The sequence below is a fragment of the Heterodontus francisci genome, unplaced genomic scaffold (genome assembly GCF_036365525.1).
Source record: "Heterodontus francisci isolate sHetFra1 unplaced genomic scaffold, sHetFra1.hap1 HAP1_SCAFFOLD_1083, whole genome shotgun sequence".
In the NCBI taxonomy this organism is placed as follows: Eukaryota; Metazoa; Chordata; class Chondrichthyes; order Heterodontiformes; family Heterodontidae; genus Heterodontus; species Heterodontus francisci.
The window spans coordinates 47,344-62,500 of record NW_027140161.1 but is presented as its reverse complement, the minus strand read 5'-3'; the positions used below and the strand labels follow the sequence as shown (position 1 = coordinate 62,500).

General features: G+C 50.4%; 1 protein-coding gene across 1 annotated transcript in view; it reads left to right on the top strand.

The window, feature by feature from the left end:
* The window catches only part of LOC137358969 (ephrin-B3-like), a gene marked incomplete at both ends in the record, with an annotated part of 84,753 nt that overhangs the window by 25,719 nt on the left and 43,877 nt on the right, over positions 1-15,157 (top strand). Inside the window, one exon of the mRNA XM_068025135.1 lies at positions 10,164-10,256. Coding sequence (XP_067881236.1) covers positions 10,164-10,256 — 93 coding nt within the window. The remainder of the gene's footprint in view (positions 1-10,163; positions 10,257-15,157) is intronic.

The window sequence follows — 15,157 nt, the reverse complement described above, 5'->3', positions numbered from 1 at the left end:
CTTGAGTCTTTAGGGATGTTGGGTGGGGAGGGGGATTAGCGGGGGAATGGGGAAAGAAAGAACTTCATTTCTGTAGCCTCAGGACATCCCCAAACACTTGACAGCCAATGATGTGTGATGTGCTGTAATGTGGGAGAGCTGGAAGTCCCATAACGTTACAAGGAATGAGGAGGCCATTCAGCCCCTCTTAATTACATCCAGCACAAAAACAGGCCATTTGGCCCATTTGCTCCGTGCTGGTGTTTCTGCTCCCCACGAGCCTCCTCTCACCCTCTCTCCATCTCCCCCTATCACCATATCCTTCTATTCCTTTCTCCCTCATGTGTTTATCCAGCTTCCCCTTAAATGTATCGACACTATTCACCTCAACCACTCCCTGTGATAGTGAGTTCCATATTCTCACCACTCTCTGGGGAAAGAATTCTCCGGAATTCCCTATTGGATTTATTAGTGACTGTTTTATATTGATGACCCCTTCGTTCATCCAGGCAACAGAATCCAATTAGTTCCTGAATGATGCCTGGGTTTTTACTGTCAATATTTTACTCGCAGTCTCATTTCACCACTCGGCTCCATCACTCTCAGTTCCAGAACTTATTTCTGAAACCTGTTTTCATTTACATTTACAAGTTTAAACCAGTGTCCACAGTTAAATTTTAAGTTTGTTCTGAATTTAGTATTTCCATCACCATCACTGGATACAATCAACTCTCAGCTGCTTCCTCCTCAGGTTGAAAATGTCAAGACTCTCCAGACTAATGCTGATAGAGAGTGTGGGGTAAAGAGAGAGGGACACTGGAAGGCATTTACTCAGGGAATGAGTGGGAACGTTCAGCATGCTGGGAGATGGGTTACAGCGTGACTGAAGGTGCAGCAGGCTTAGAGAGAGTGAGATGATCGAGTGACTGAGGGAACGTGCAGAATGGAGGAAAGCGAGAGGGACTGAGAGACAGAGATGCTCTGTCATTGCAGCCAGGGAGTGTGGATGAGTTAAACTGAGACTCCTTTTCCCTCTGCAGCTCAGGGGGCTAACCCAAATTTAAACTGCAACCCAGTCATCTCTGCCAGTTCAATATACACTGGATAAACACATGCTGGGAATCAGTGTGAATGGTTCAATCAGTCCCGTGTCACTAACTCAGTGCAGGTATTCTGGTGGGCCAGGATGCCTCATTTACTTGGAGTCCCTCTGGTAGTTCTCGAACAGGCACTGGAGCATGTGCAATAGTCAAGAGGAAATACTGCTAATCATCAGAGCTAATTATAAATTGCAATCCCAGTAATGATGCATTAATTAGAATTTGCATCTGCACTGACCCTAAGACACCTTGTAATTAAATTTCTTTCATAAGGCATTGATGCGTTGCTCTTAAAAATACCCAGCTCTTTGCATCATCTGATCAAAGGTTAATTGAATTCCCGTCGAGAGGTACGAATCAAGAGGTGGAGTGGACACGACTCTCAGCTCAGACCTTTGCCCATTGTGTCCCACCTGGGAGTCTGAGAGCTGGGAGTGAAGCATTACTGAGAGGACCAGAGCTTCCTGACAACATCCTCAGCACAGATTTGTCAGGCCAGGAATTGGGGGAGGTGAGGGAACAGTTTTCATGTGGGCTCTGCAGCTTGTGACGAACTCTTAATCTGGCCCAAGTACCCTCATGAGTGAGTCAAACAGGCAACGTAGTAGTGGAATGCTAGCCATCATGTTCCCACACTCCAAACCACTAGTCCCGAAGACACTGACTCTCACTGGAATACAGTTCCACACACACTGACTCTCACTGGGGTACAGTTCCACACGCACTGACTCTCACTGGGGTACAGTTCCACACACACTGACTCTCACTGGGGTACAGTTCCACACACACTGACTCTCACTGGGATACAGTTCCACACACACTGACTCTCACTGCGGTACAGTTCCACACGCACTGACTCTCACTGGGGTACAGTTCCACACACACTGACTCTCACTGGGGTACGGTTCCACACACACTGACTCTCACTGGTGTACAGTTCCACACGCACTGACTCTCACTGGGGTACAGTTCCACACGCACTGACTCTCACTGGTGTACAGTTCCACACGCACTGACTTTCACTGGGGTACAGTTCCACACACACTGACTCACATTGGGGGACAGTTCCACACACACTGACTCACATTGGGGTACAGTTCCACACACACTGACTCTCACTGGGGTACAGTTCCACACACACTGACTCTCACTGGGGTACAGTTCCACACACACTGACTCACATTGGGGTACAGTTCCACACACACTGACTCTCACTGGGGTACAGTTCCACACACACTGACTCTCACTGGGGTACAGTTCCACACACACTGACTCTCACTGGGGTACAGTTCCACACACTGACTCTCACTGGGGTACAGTTCCACACACACTGACTCTCACTGGGGTACAGTTCCACACACTGACTCTCACTGGGGTACAGTTCCACACGCACTGACTCTCACTGGGGTACAGTTCCACACACACTGACTCTCACTGGGGTACAGTTCCACACACACTGACTCTCACTGGGGTACAGTCCCACACACTGACTCTCACTGGGGTACAGTTCCACACGCACTGACTCTCACTGGGGTACAGTTCCACACACACTGACTCTCACTGGGGTACAGTTCCACACACACTGACTCTCACTGGGGTACAGTTCCACACACACTGACTCTCACTGGGATGCAGTTCCACACACACTGACTCACATTGGGGTACAGTTCCACACACACTGACTCACATTGGGGTACAGTTCCACACACACTGACTCTCACTGGGATGCAGTTCCACACACACTGACTCTCACTGGGGTACAGTTCCACACACACTGACTCACATTGGGGGACAGTTCCACACACACTGACTCTCACTGGGGTACAGTTCCACACACACTGACTCACATTGGGGTACAGTTCCACACACACTGACTCTCACTGGTGTACAGTTCCACACACACACTGACTCTCACTGGGGTACAGTTCCACACACACTGACTCACATTGGGGTACAGTTCCACACACACTGACTCTCACTGGTGTACAGTTCCACACACACACTGACTCTCACTGGTGTACAGTTCCACACACACACTGACTCTCACTGGGGTACAGTTCCACACACACTGACTCACATTGGGGTACAGTTCCACACACACTGACTCTCACTGGTGTACAGTTCCACACACACACTGACTCTCACTGGGGTACAGTTCCACACACACTGACTCTCACTGGGGTACAGTTCCACACACACTGACTCTCACGAGGGTACAGTTCCACACACACTGACTCTCACTGGGGTACAGTTCCACACACACTGACTCTCATTGGGGGACAGTTCGACACACACTGACTCTCACTGGGGTACAGTTCCACACACACTGACTCTCACTGGGGTACAGTTCCACACACACTGACTCTCACTGGGGTACAGTTCCACACACACTGACTCTCACTGGGGTACAGTTCCACACGCACTGACTCTCACTGGGGTACAGTTCCACACGCACTGACTCTCATTGGGGGACAGTTCCACACGCACTGACTCTCACTGGGGTACAGTTCCACACACACTGACTCTCACTGGGGGACAGTTCCACACACACTGACTCTCACTGGGGTACAGTTCCACACGCACTGACTCTCACTGGGGGACAGTTCCACACGCACTGACTCTCACTGGGGTACAGTTCCACACACACTGACTCTCACTGGGGTACAGTTCCACACGCACTGACTCTCACTGGGGGACAGTTCCACACACACTGACTCTCACTGGGGTAATAGTTTGAGATGTGAACCTTCTGGTTTGTGGATGCTAATGTAGACAGTGAGTATCAGTTTGTGGTTTTGTCCTTGCTGCCAAGTCTGTTGTTGAAATAAAGGAACTGCGATGAATGCACATGCTATAATCAGCAGTATTGCAAACAAGACAAATCAGGGACGTGAGGCAGTATCGAGGTTACAGCTGAGAGATGAGCCATGTTGTGATGGAGAGACAGGGTCTGGAGGCTGGGAAACCTGGGTCGGACTGAGTCTGAAGCCGGACACTGTGATATTCCACTTCACCAAAGAAAGTCTTGCATTTCTATAGCACCTTTCACACCCCAGACCCTCCCAAAGTGCTTCACAGCCAATGAAATACTTTTTCTTAAAGTGTAGAAGCTATTGTAATATAGGAAATACAGGGGCCCAGTTGAGCACAGTAAGATCCCACAAACAATGTCCTAATGGCCAGATAATACCTCAGTACTGACCCTCCCACAGTGCAGCGCTCCCTCAGTACTGACCCTCCGCCAGTACAGCACTCCCTCAGTACTGACCCTCCGACAGTGCAGCACTCCCTCAGTACTGACCCTCGGACAGTGCAGCACTCCCTCAGTACTGACCCTCGGACAGTGCAGCGCTCCCTCAGTACTGACCCTCCGCCAGTACAGCACTCCCTCAGTACTGACCCTCCGACAGTGCAGCACTCCCTCAGTACTGACCCTCCGACAGTGCAGCACTCCCTCAGTACTGACCCTCCGACAGTGCAGTGCTCCCTCAGTACTGACCCTCCAACAGTGCAGCACTCCCTCAGTACTGACCCTCCGACAGTGCAGCACTCCCTCAGTACTGACCCTCCGACAGTGCAGCACTCCCTCAGTACTGACCCTCCAACAGTGCAGCACTCCCTCAGTACTGACCCTCTGACAGTGCAGCACTCCCTCAGTACTGACCCTCCGACAGTGCGGCGCTCCCTCAGTACTGACCCTCCGACAGTGCAGCACTCCCTCAGTACTGACCCTCTGACAGTGCAGCACTCCCTCAGTACTGACCCTCCGACAGTGCGGCGCTCCCTCAGTACTGACCCTCTGACAGTGCAGCACTCCCTCAGTACTGACCCTCTGACAGTGCAGCACTCCCTCAGTACTGACCCTCTGACAGTGCAGCACACCCTCAGTACTGACCCTCTGACATTGCAGCACTCCCTCAGTACTGACCCTCTGACACTGCTGCACTCCCTCATTACTGACCCTCTGACAGTGCTGCACTCCCTCAGTACTGACCCTCTGACAGTGCAGCACACCCTCAGTACTGACCCTCTGACAGTGCAGCACACCCTCAGTACTGACCCTCTGACATTGCAGCACTCCCTCAGTACTGACCCTCTGACACTGCTGCACTCCCTCAGTACTGACCCTCTGACAGTGCAGCACTCCCTCAGTACTGACCCTCCGACAGTGCGGCACTCCCTCAGTACTGACCCTCGGACAGTGCGGCGCTCCCTCAGTACTGACCCTCGGACAGTGCAGCACTCCCTCAGTACTGACCCTCGGACAGTGCAGCACACCCTCAGTACTGACCCTCTGACATTGCAGCACTCCCTCAGTACTGACCCTCTGACACTGCTGCACTCCCTCATTACTGACCCTCTGACAGTGCAGCACTCCCTCAGTACTGACCCTCCGACAGTGCGGCACTCCCTCAGTACTGACCCTCGGACAGTGCGGCGCTCCCTCAGTACTGACCCTCGGACAGTGCAGCACTCCCTCAGTACTGACCCTCTGACAGTGCAGCACACCCTCAGTACTGACCCTCTGACATTGCAGCACTCCCTCAGTACTGACCCTCTGACACTGCTGCACTCCCTCATTACTGACCCTCTGACAGTGCTGCACTCCCTCAGTACTGACCCTCTGACAGTGCAGCACTCCCTCAGTACTGACCCTCTGACATTGCAGCACTCCCTCAGTACTGACCCTCTGACACTGCTGCACTCCCTCAGTACTGACCCTCTGACAGTGCAGCACTCCCTCAGTACTGACCCTCCGACAGTGCAGCACTCCCTCAGTACTGACCCTCGGACAGTGCGGCGCTCCCTCAGTACTGACCCTCGGACAGTGCAGCACTCCCTCAGTACTGACCCTCGGACAGTGCAGTACTCCCTCAGTACTGACCCTCGGACAGTGCAGCACTCCCTCAGTACTGACCCTCGGACACTGCAGCACTCCCTCAGTACTGACCCTCTGACAGTGCAGCACTCCCTCAGTACTGACCCTCTGACAGTGCAGCACTCCCTCAGTACTGACCCTCCGACAGTGCAGCACTCCCTCAGTACTGACCCTCTGACAGTGCAGCACTCCCTCAGTACTGATCCTCGGACAGTGCGGCACTGCCTCAGAATGCAGTCGTCTGTTGGCCTGCAATCTGAAAGGTAATTGAGAAATAGTGGACTGTAATGTGGGCCTGATGCAGATTGAAAGTGACAGTCTCTCCCAGACCATATCAGATCAGTTCTGTCAGGTGCTGCTCCACCGAGTAGTTTATTGTCATTGGAGCTAATTTGTTTTGTGTTATTTCTTCCTGCAAGTTGGGAGCTGATTCTGATAAATGTATAAAAATACTGAGCTAGTCGCTGTGGGAGAAATATTTCAATTTCTGTCTGAAGAAGCTGTGCGAGGAGGGAGGTGCAGAGTGAGGGAGAGAGGGAGAAGTTAACCGCTTTCAGTGCTTTCCTTTATTAATGCGGGCAATCTCGGAATCAGGGAAACAGGCGAATGGGTTACCGAGCCTGCTCGCTCTCCGGTTGCTGCCAATACAGACACTGGGGATGGGTTTGTTGGGCAAGAGGGTGCAGCAAAGGGGTTAGAAGTGGCAGGTGGACAAGACTATTTACCAGAACTGTGTTATAACCATCAGGAGGTGCTGAACAGGCTGGGGCTCTTTTCCCTGGAAAAGAGGCAGCTGAGGGGGTGACCTGATAGAGGTTTTAAAATGAGGAAGGGGTTCGAGAGGGTAGACACAGAGAAGATTTTCCACTTGTCGGGGGGAGACCAGAACTCGGGGCCTTAAATATAAAACAGTCACTAATAAATCCAATGGGGAATTCAGGGGAATTCTTTCCCCAGAGAGTGATGAGAATGTGGAACTCGCTATCACAGGGAGTGGTTGAGGTGAATAGTATTGATGTATTTAAGGGGAAGCTTGATAAACACATGAGGGAGAAAGGAATAGAAGGATATGGTGATAGGGGGAGATGGAGAGGGTGGGAAGAGGCTCGTGGGGAGCATCAACACCAGCACGGAGCAGATGGGCCGAATGGCCTGTTTCTGTGCTGTACATTTGATGTAATTCGACGTGATGTGCCCACCTGTGGCCTTACTCCCGGCTGCCTCTCCATTCGATAGGCCTCACTGTGCATCACTTGTATTTGCAGCACCACCTGATCTTGTGAATAACTCCCTCTTGCCTCCACAATCTGTAAATGAAGATACAAATTGGTGGATGTCAAATACATTTTGCCTGGAGTTAGCCGTGAGGTCAGAGGTTAAATCACCCTGGAGGCCTGAGGCCCTCGTGTGGATGAAACCAGTGGAGTTCCTGCTGCTTGTTTCTGGGACTCAGTCACGCGTGTAGGGTCTGACTGGTCCAGGAGCTGACAGACAGTACATGACAGAGCAGAAAACCAGGGGGCATGTCTGAGGGAGCCATTTCGCAAAACATGTTTGAGAATAAATCTTCTCTTATTGTGTCTTCCAATATCAGCAAGGTCACATTTACTGTCCATCCTCTACTGGCCATGAGCAAATATTCTTTCCAACTGAATGCATTGCTAGGTCAGGGCAGAGGATCTTCACATTCAACTACAGAGGGTGGGACTGGAGTCACGTGTAGGCCTGGCTATGTAAGGATGACCTGTACCTTTCCCTGAAGTCCACACATCAGCCGCGTGGGTTTTTAACAACACTCCCGACATTTCACAATCGAATAATTGGATTTCAGAGCAGTCACCCATCTTGTCCCTGTTTCCTTCATCTCTGTCTGTCTCTCACACACTCTGTCTCTCTCTCTCACACACTCTGTCTCTCTCTCACACACACTCTGTCTCTCTCTCACACACACTCTGTCTCTCTCACACACACTCTGTCTCTCTCTCACACACTCTGTCTCTCTCTCTCACACACTCTGTCTCTCTCTCTCACACACTCTGTCTCTCTCTCTCACACACTCTGTCTCTCTCTCACACACACTCTGTCTCTCTCTCACACACACTCTGTCTCTCTCACACACACTCTGTCTCTCTCTCACACACTCTGTCTCTCTCTCTCACACACTCTGTCTCTCTCTCTCACACACTCTGTCTCTCTCTCTCACACACTCTGTCTCTTTCTCTCACACTCTGTCTCTTTCTCTCACACTCTGTCTCTCTCTCTCTCACACTCTGTCTCTCTCTCTCTCACACTCTGTCTCTCTCTCTCACACTCTGTCTCTCTCTCACACACTCTGTCTCCCTGTCTATTGCTCTCTCTCTGTCTCTCTCTCACTCTCTCCCCCTCCATCTCCCCCTCTCTGTCTCCGTCTCCCCCTCTCTGTCTCTCTGTCTCTCTCCTTGTCTCTCTCTCCCTGTCTCTCCCCCTCTCCCTGTATCTCTGTCTATCTCTCTCTCTCTGTCTATCTCTCTCTCTCCTTGTCTCTCTCTCACTCTCTCTCTCACTCTCTCTCCTCACCCCAATACTGGCCAATGTCTCTCTGCTAGTCATTCACCTGTTTTCAGTTTTCTCACTTTAACGTGTTCACACTCTGAGTTATTGAGTCTATTGGTGTGTAGTGACAGTAGTTATAAAGCTGAATGTCGAGCTCCCTGTGTAACAATTCGGTCCCAGCACAGTGTGGAGACGAATGTAAATTAATCTGTTTGCTGGCACGGGTGGAATGTTGGCCAGAGGTCCAGGATTGTTTTCAAATAGTGAATGGGATCTTTAATATCACTTCAGGAGGGAGGTCAAAGCTTGGTTTAATGTTTCAGCTACAGAATCACCCCTCTTAGTGCAGCACTCCCTCAGTCCTGACCCTCGGACAGTGCAGCGCTCCCTCAGTCCTGACCCTCGGACAGTGCAGCGCTCCCTCAGTCCTGACCCTCGGACAGTGCAGCGCTCCCTCAGTCCTGACCCTCGGACAGTGCAGCGCTCCCTCAGTCCTGACCCTCGGACAGTGCGGCGCTCCCTCAGTACTGACCCTCGGACAGTGCGACGCTCCCTCAGTCCTGACCCTCCGACAGTGCGGCGCTCCCTCAGTCCTGACCCTCGGACAGTGCGGCGCTCCCTCAGTACTGACCCTCGGACAGTGCGGCGCTCCCTCAGTACTGACCCTCCGACAGTGCGGCGCTTCCTCAGTCCTGACCCTCCGACAGTGCGGCACTCCCTCAGTACTGACCCTCCGACGGCAATAAGAATCGCAGAATCCTACAACACTGAAGGAGGCCATTCGGCCCATCGTGTCTGTGCTGGTTCTTTGAAAGAGCTATTCAATCAGTCCCACTCCCCCCTGCTCTTTTTCCCCCACAGCCCTGTAATTTTTCCCCCTTCCACTATTTATCCAATTCCCTTTTGAAAGTTACTATTGAATCTGCTTCCACCGCCCTTTCAGGCAGCACGTTCCAGATCACAACAACTCACTGTGTAAAAACATTCTCCTCATCTCCCCCTCTGGGTCTTTTACTGATTATCTTCAATCTGTGTCCCTCTGGTTACCGAGCCTCCTGTCACTGGAAACACTTTCTCCTTATTTACTCCATCAAAACCCTTGATTTTGAACGCCTCGATTAAATCTCCCCTTAACCTTCTCTGCTCTAAGGAGAACAATCCCTGCTTCTCCAGTCTCTCCACATTAACTGAAGTCCCTCATCCCTGGGACCATAGGGATAGGATAATGCAGTGGGGATCTCAGCTTCCGAGTTTTTCCTTCTTTCAGTATGGAATTTCTGTTTGTTAATGAAGCTGGCATGTCAGACATGGCCGGGAGAGGAATGTTGTCCAGGGCACAGGGCCCATGTCCCAGAAACAAGCTCAATCCCAGCTCTCAAATTGTTTAAGGGGTTTGTAAAATAGACACAAAATCTGCAAGTGCCGCCATATTGAATATTCCTCGTAAGCCGTTGTTTCAAGCTGATAGGGTGAGAGGAAGGGGGTGGGAGGAGGCTCGTTTGGAGCAGAAAGACCAGCACGGAGCTGATGGGCTGAATGGCCTGTTTCTGTTGTGTAAAATTCTATATAAAAACTCTCGAGCTTTGGCAGGGAAGCTTTGAGCTTTGCCTCTTGAGCACTGCAGAGCAATGACTTCCCACTACCCCTAATGTTTGTTTCTTTCCTTTTGACAGCAACGTCCGAGGGGAATGAGGAAGGCCTGGAGAACCGGCACGGAGGAGCGTGCAACACCCGAAAGATGAAGGTCACCCTCAAGGTCGGACAAGGTATGTGTCTTTCAGAGTTGACAGGTGTTACATAGAGTGCACAGCACAGAAACAGGCCATTCAGCCCATCTGCTCCGTGCTGGTGTTTCTCCACACGAGCCACCTCCCACCCTCTCCATCTCACTCCATCACCATATCCTTCTATTCCTTTCTCCGTCATGTGTTTATCCAGCTTCACCTCAACCACTCCCTGTGATAGCGAGTTCCACATTCCCACCACTCTCTGGGGAAAGTAGTTTCTCCTGAATTCCCGATTGGATTTATTAGTGACTGTCTTATATTGATGGCCCCGAGTTCTGGTCTCCCCCCACAAATGGAAACATCTTCTCAACATTTACCCTCTCAAACTGCAAAAGCATGGAAGTTACATTAAACCCTTTATAATTCACTGGTTCGGCCTCTGCTGGAATATTCTGTCCAATTCTGGGCTCCGTACTTTAGGAAGGATTTCAGGGCCTTGGAGAGGGTGTGGAGGAGATTTACTGGAATGGTCCCGGGGATGAGAGACCTCAGTTAATGTGGAGAGACTATAGAAGCAGGGATTGTTCTCCTTCGAGCAGAGAAGGTTAAGGGGAGATTTAATCGAGGCGTTTAGAATCAAGAGTTTTGACAGAGTAAATAAGGAGACACTGTTTCCAGTGACAGGAGGCTCGGTAACCAGAGGGACACAGATTGAAGATAATCAGTAAAAGACCCAGAGGGGGAGATGAGGAGAATGTTTTTTACACAGTGAGTTGTTGTGATCTGGAACGCGCTGCCTGAAAGGGCGGTGGAAGCAGATTCAATAGTAACTTTCAAAAGGAAATTGGAGAAATAGTGGAAGGGGGGAAATTTATAGAGCTGTGGGGAAAGAGCAGGGGGGAGTGGGACTGATTGGATAGGTCTTTCAAAGAGCCAGCACAGACACGATGGGCCGAATGACCTCCTCCTGTGCTGCATCATAAAAGTGAAAGGTCTCTTTGTTTCCTCCTTCCTCTGGTTTAGTGCCTGTTGGAGAATATGGGTGTGGAGGTTCCCAGTTTCAATGACTAACTCTCCAATGGCTGAGTAACTAACTGCCTGGTGAGGTACTGAATCAGCCATTGCAGCCTGGCTCTGTGTCCTGATTGCTGAACTGTAACTCGAGCAGTGACTGGGCAAACTGCAATTAGCCGCAGTGCCCCTGGGCTAGGAAAAGGGTGAAAGAATGTGACTTCACCACCCCTGACCAGTGTCCAGAGCGCTCGGCTGGAATGTGTATGTCTGCAGACATGATAGGCCTCTGCTGTGAGGCAACCACAGTCAAATAGTCTCCTGTGAAACTAGAGGTGTGGAGGCCTCCCAGACACACATTCTACAATCAGGCCGTCAACTCGTCCATTGGTTACTGAACGTTGTCAACCTGGGTTTAGGCCTGAGGCTTTGCTAGGGATTAGATACTGAATATTTGGTCTTCCGATTAGCAGTGTAAACTGTCCAAGCACTAAGAGTCTCCGTAACCAAGGCAATGATGATTTGTTTAATTTTGTTTGGTGTAAAGGCCCACTATTTAACCAGTGAACTCTGACTCCCAGAGGTTATGACCCTGCTGACCTTCACAGAGAGTTAGACGGCTGGACTGTGGTAGGGTCTCTCCCGCTAGCCCCCTCCCATGGGAGAGCCATTGATGGAATTCCGTTGGGGGGGATGTGAGGTACATCCATTGAGAGCAAGGCAGAAGCAAAGTTCTGATTGGCTCCTATCGAAGGCAGTCACGCCAAGCTGAGTTTGCAGGAAGCACTGGGTTTCGTTTGACATTTACAAAGTATTACACGGAATTTTACAGTGCAGAAACAGGCCATTCGGCCCATCTGCTCTGTGCTGGTGCTTCTGCTCCGCACAAGTCTCCTCTCACCCCTCGTCATCTCACCCGATAAGATGATTAAAGGAGTTGATCGGGTCGATAGAGAGAAACTATTTCCTCTGGTGGGGGGAGTCCAGAACAAGGGGGCAGAACCTTCAAATTCGAGCCAGGCCGTTCAGGGGTGATGTCAGGAAACACTTCTTCACACAAAGGGGAGTGGAAATCTGGAACTCTCTCCCCCCACAGAAAGCTGTTGAGGCTGGGGGTCAGTTGGAAATTTCAAATGGAGATTGACAGAGTTTTGTTGGGATTACGGTTATGGAACCAAGATGGATAGAGGGGGGTTAAGATACAGATCAGCCATAATCTAATTGAAGGCCAGGATAGTCTTGAGGGGCTGAATGGCCTCCTCCTGTTCCTGTGTTTCCAATCTATCCTCTTATGCTTTTCTCTATCATGGAGTTGAGTGAGATGCCGTGTTATTAGAGATGAGACTGGCCTGTGAGTAAGAGAGACAGGTTGGAGGAGGACAGAACACTACGGGGGAGGTGACGTATTTTTAGTTTGTCCTTGGTGCCTGTAATCTCAGCAGCTCCTCGGGCTCTTGCTGCCTTTACACACGTTTCATTGTTCTTTGAATCTCAGTGATGAACTTGTTTGATGATGTCCCTGTTGGGACATGCAGACAGTAATTGCGATCGTGTTAATGACAGCAGAGTGGATCAAACCAGTTTCTTAGTGTTCACAGGCACAAAGCCCATTTCAGCTGCAACAAGTCAGGCTTTTTCCAAAATCCTCCCTCTCTATTCTCTCAATTCAGGACACAACAACAACCTGTATTTACATAGAGCCTTCAACAGAGTAAAACATCCCAAAGGTGCTTCACAGGAGCAAATACCGGAGAAAATTTGACACCGAGCTATGTGGGGTGGGGTGGGGGGGCGGGGGGGGGGGTGAAATTCGATCAAGTGATCAAAACTTCGTCAAAGAGGTCAGTTTTAAGGAGCATCTTAAAGGAGGAGAGAGAGAGACGGAGAGATTCAGGGAGGGAATTCCAGAGCTCAGGGCCCCAGGCAGCTGAAGGCACAGCCACCAATGGTGGAGCGATTAAAATTGGGGGATGGTCAAGAGGCCAAAATTGGAGGAGCGCAGAGATCTCGGAGGGTTGTGGGGGCTGGAGGAGGTTACAGAGAGGGGGAGGGGCGAGGAGCCCATTGGACGATTTGAACACAAGGGTGAGAATTTAAAACAGGTGTTGCCAGACCGGGAGCCTGTGTAGGTCAGCGAGAACAGGGGGTGATGGGTCCCAAGAGGTGGAAGGAAGAAGTACCGAAATGTTAATTCAATTGTTCTCCTGTAAACCGGATTGGCTAATGGTACGACTCTGAGTAAATCATTACCCAATAACATGTCAGACTGAGTTCAGCAGAGTGGGGATCCACTCCAGTTACTTATCAGCTTCCCAAATCCTGATCTGATCAGAAACACATGCTCAAGTTCCTTCTTAACAGTGTTATAATCTCTTTGAAATGTTACATCGGCAGCAACAAATGGAGGGCCTTGGGAAAAACAAACGTTTGAAATGGAGGATAAAAACAATCCAATAAGGTTCCTTTTAAATCTGTCTCCTCACTATTTTCCCAATATCCCGTGTCCCTGTTTCCGCATTATTACATTGTCCCACGTCCCCCAGTCTCTGTTCCTACATTATTACATTGTCCCACGTCCCCCAGTCTCTGTTCCTACATTATTACATTGTCCCACGTCCCCCTGTCCCTGTTCCTGCATTATTACATTGTCCCACATCCCCGTCTCCCTGTTCCTACATTATTACATTGTCCCACGTCCCCCTGTCCCTGTTTCCGCATTATTACATTGTCCCACGTCCCCCAGTCTCTGATCCTACATTATTACATTGTCCCACGTCCCCCATTCTCTGTTCCTACATTATTACATTGTCCCACATCCCCGTCTCCCTGTTCCTGCATTATTACATTGTCCCACATCCCCGTCTCCCTGTTCCTGCATTATTACATTGTCCCACGTCCCCCAGTCTCTGTTCCTACATTATTACATTGTCCCACGTCCCCCAGTCTCTGTTCCTACATTATTACATTGTCCCACGTCCCCCAGTCTCTGTTCCTACATTATTACATTGTCCCACATCCCCCTGTCCCTGTTCCTACATTATTACATTGTCCCACGTCCCCCTGTCCCTGTTCCTGCATTATTACATTGTCCCATGTCCCCGTCTCCCTGTTCCTACATTATTACATTGTCCGACGTCCCCCTGTCCCTGTTCCTACATTATTACATTGTCCCACATCCCCGTCTCCCTGTTCCTACATTATTACATTGTCCCACGTCCCCCAGTCCCTGTTCCTACATTATTACATTGTCCCACGTCCCCGTCTCCCTGTTCCTACATTATTACATTGTCCCACGTCCCCCAGTCTCTGTTCCTACATTATTACATTGTCCCACGTCCCCCAGTCTCTGTTCCTACATTATTACATTGTCCCACGTCCCCCTGTCCCTGTTCCTACATTATTACATTGTCCCACGTCCCCGTCTCCCTGTTCCTACATTATTACATTGTCCCACATCCCCGTCTCCCTGTTCCTGCATTATTACATTGTCCCACGTCCCCCAGTCTCTGTTCCTACATTATTACATTGTCCCACGTCCCCGTCTCTCTGTTCCTACATTATTACATTGTCCCACGTCCCCCAGTCTCTGTTCCTACATTATTACATTGTCCCACGTCCCCCTGTCCCTGTTCCTGCATTATTACATTGTCCCACGTCCCCCAGTCTCTGATCCTACATAATTACATTGTCCCACGTCCCCCAGTCTCTGTTCCTACATTATTACATTATCCCACGTCCCCGTCTCTCTGTTCCTACATTATTACATTGTCCCACGTCCCCCAGTCTCTGTTCCTACATTATTACATTGTCCCACGTCCCCCAGTCTCTGTTCCTACATTATTACATTGTCCCACGTCCCCCAGTCTCTGTTCCTACATTATTACATTGTCCCACGTCCCCCAGTCTCTGTTCCTACATTATTACATTGT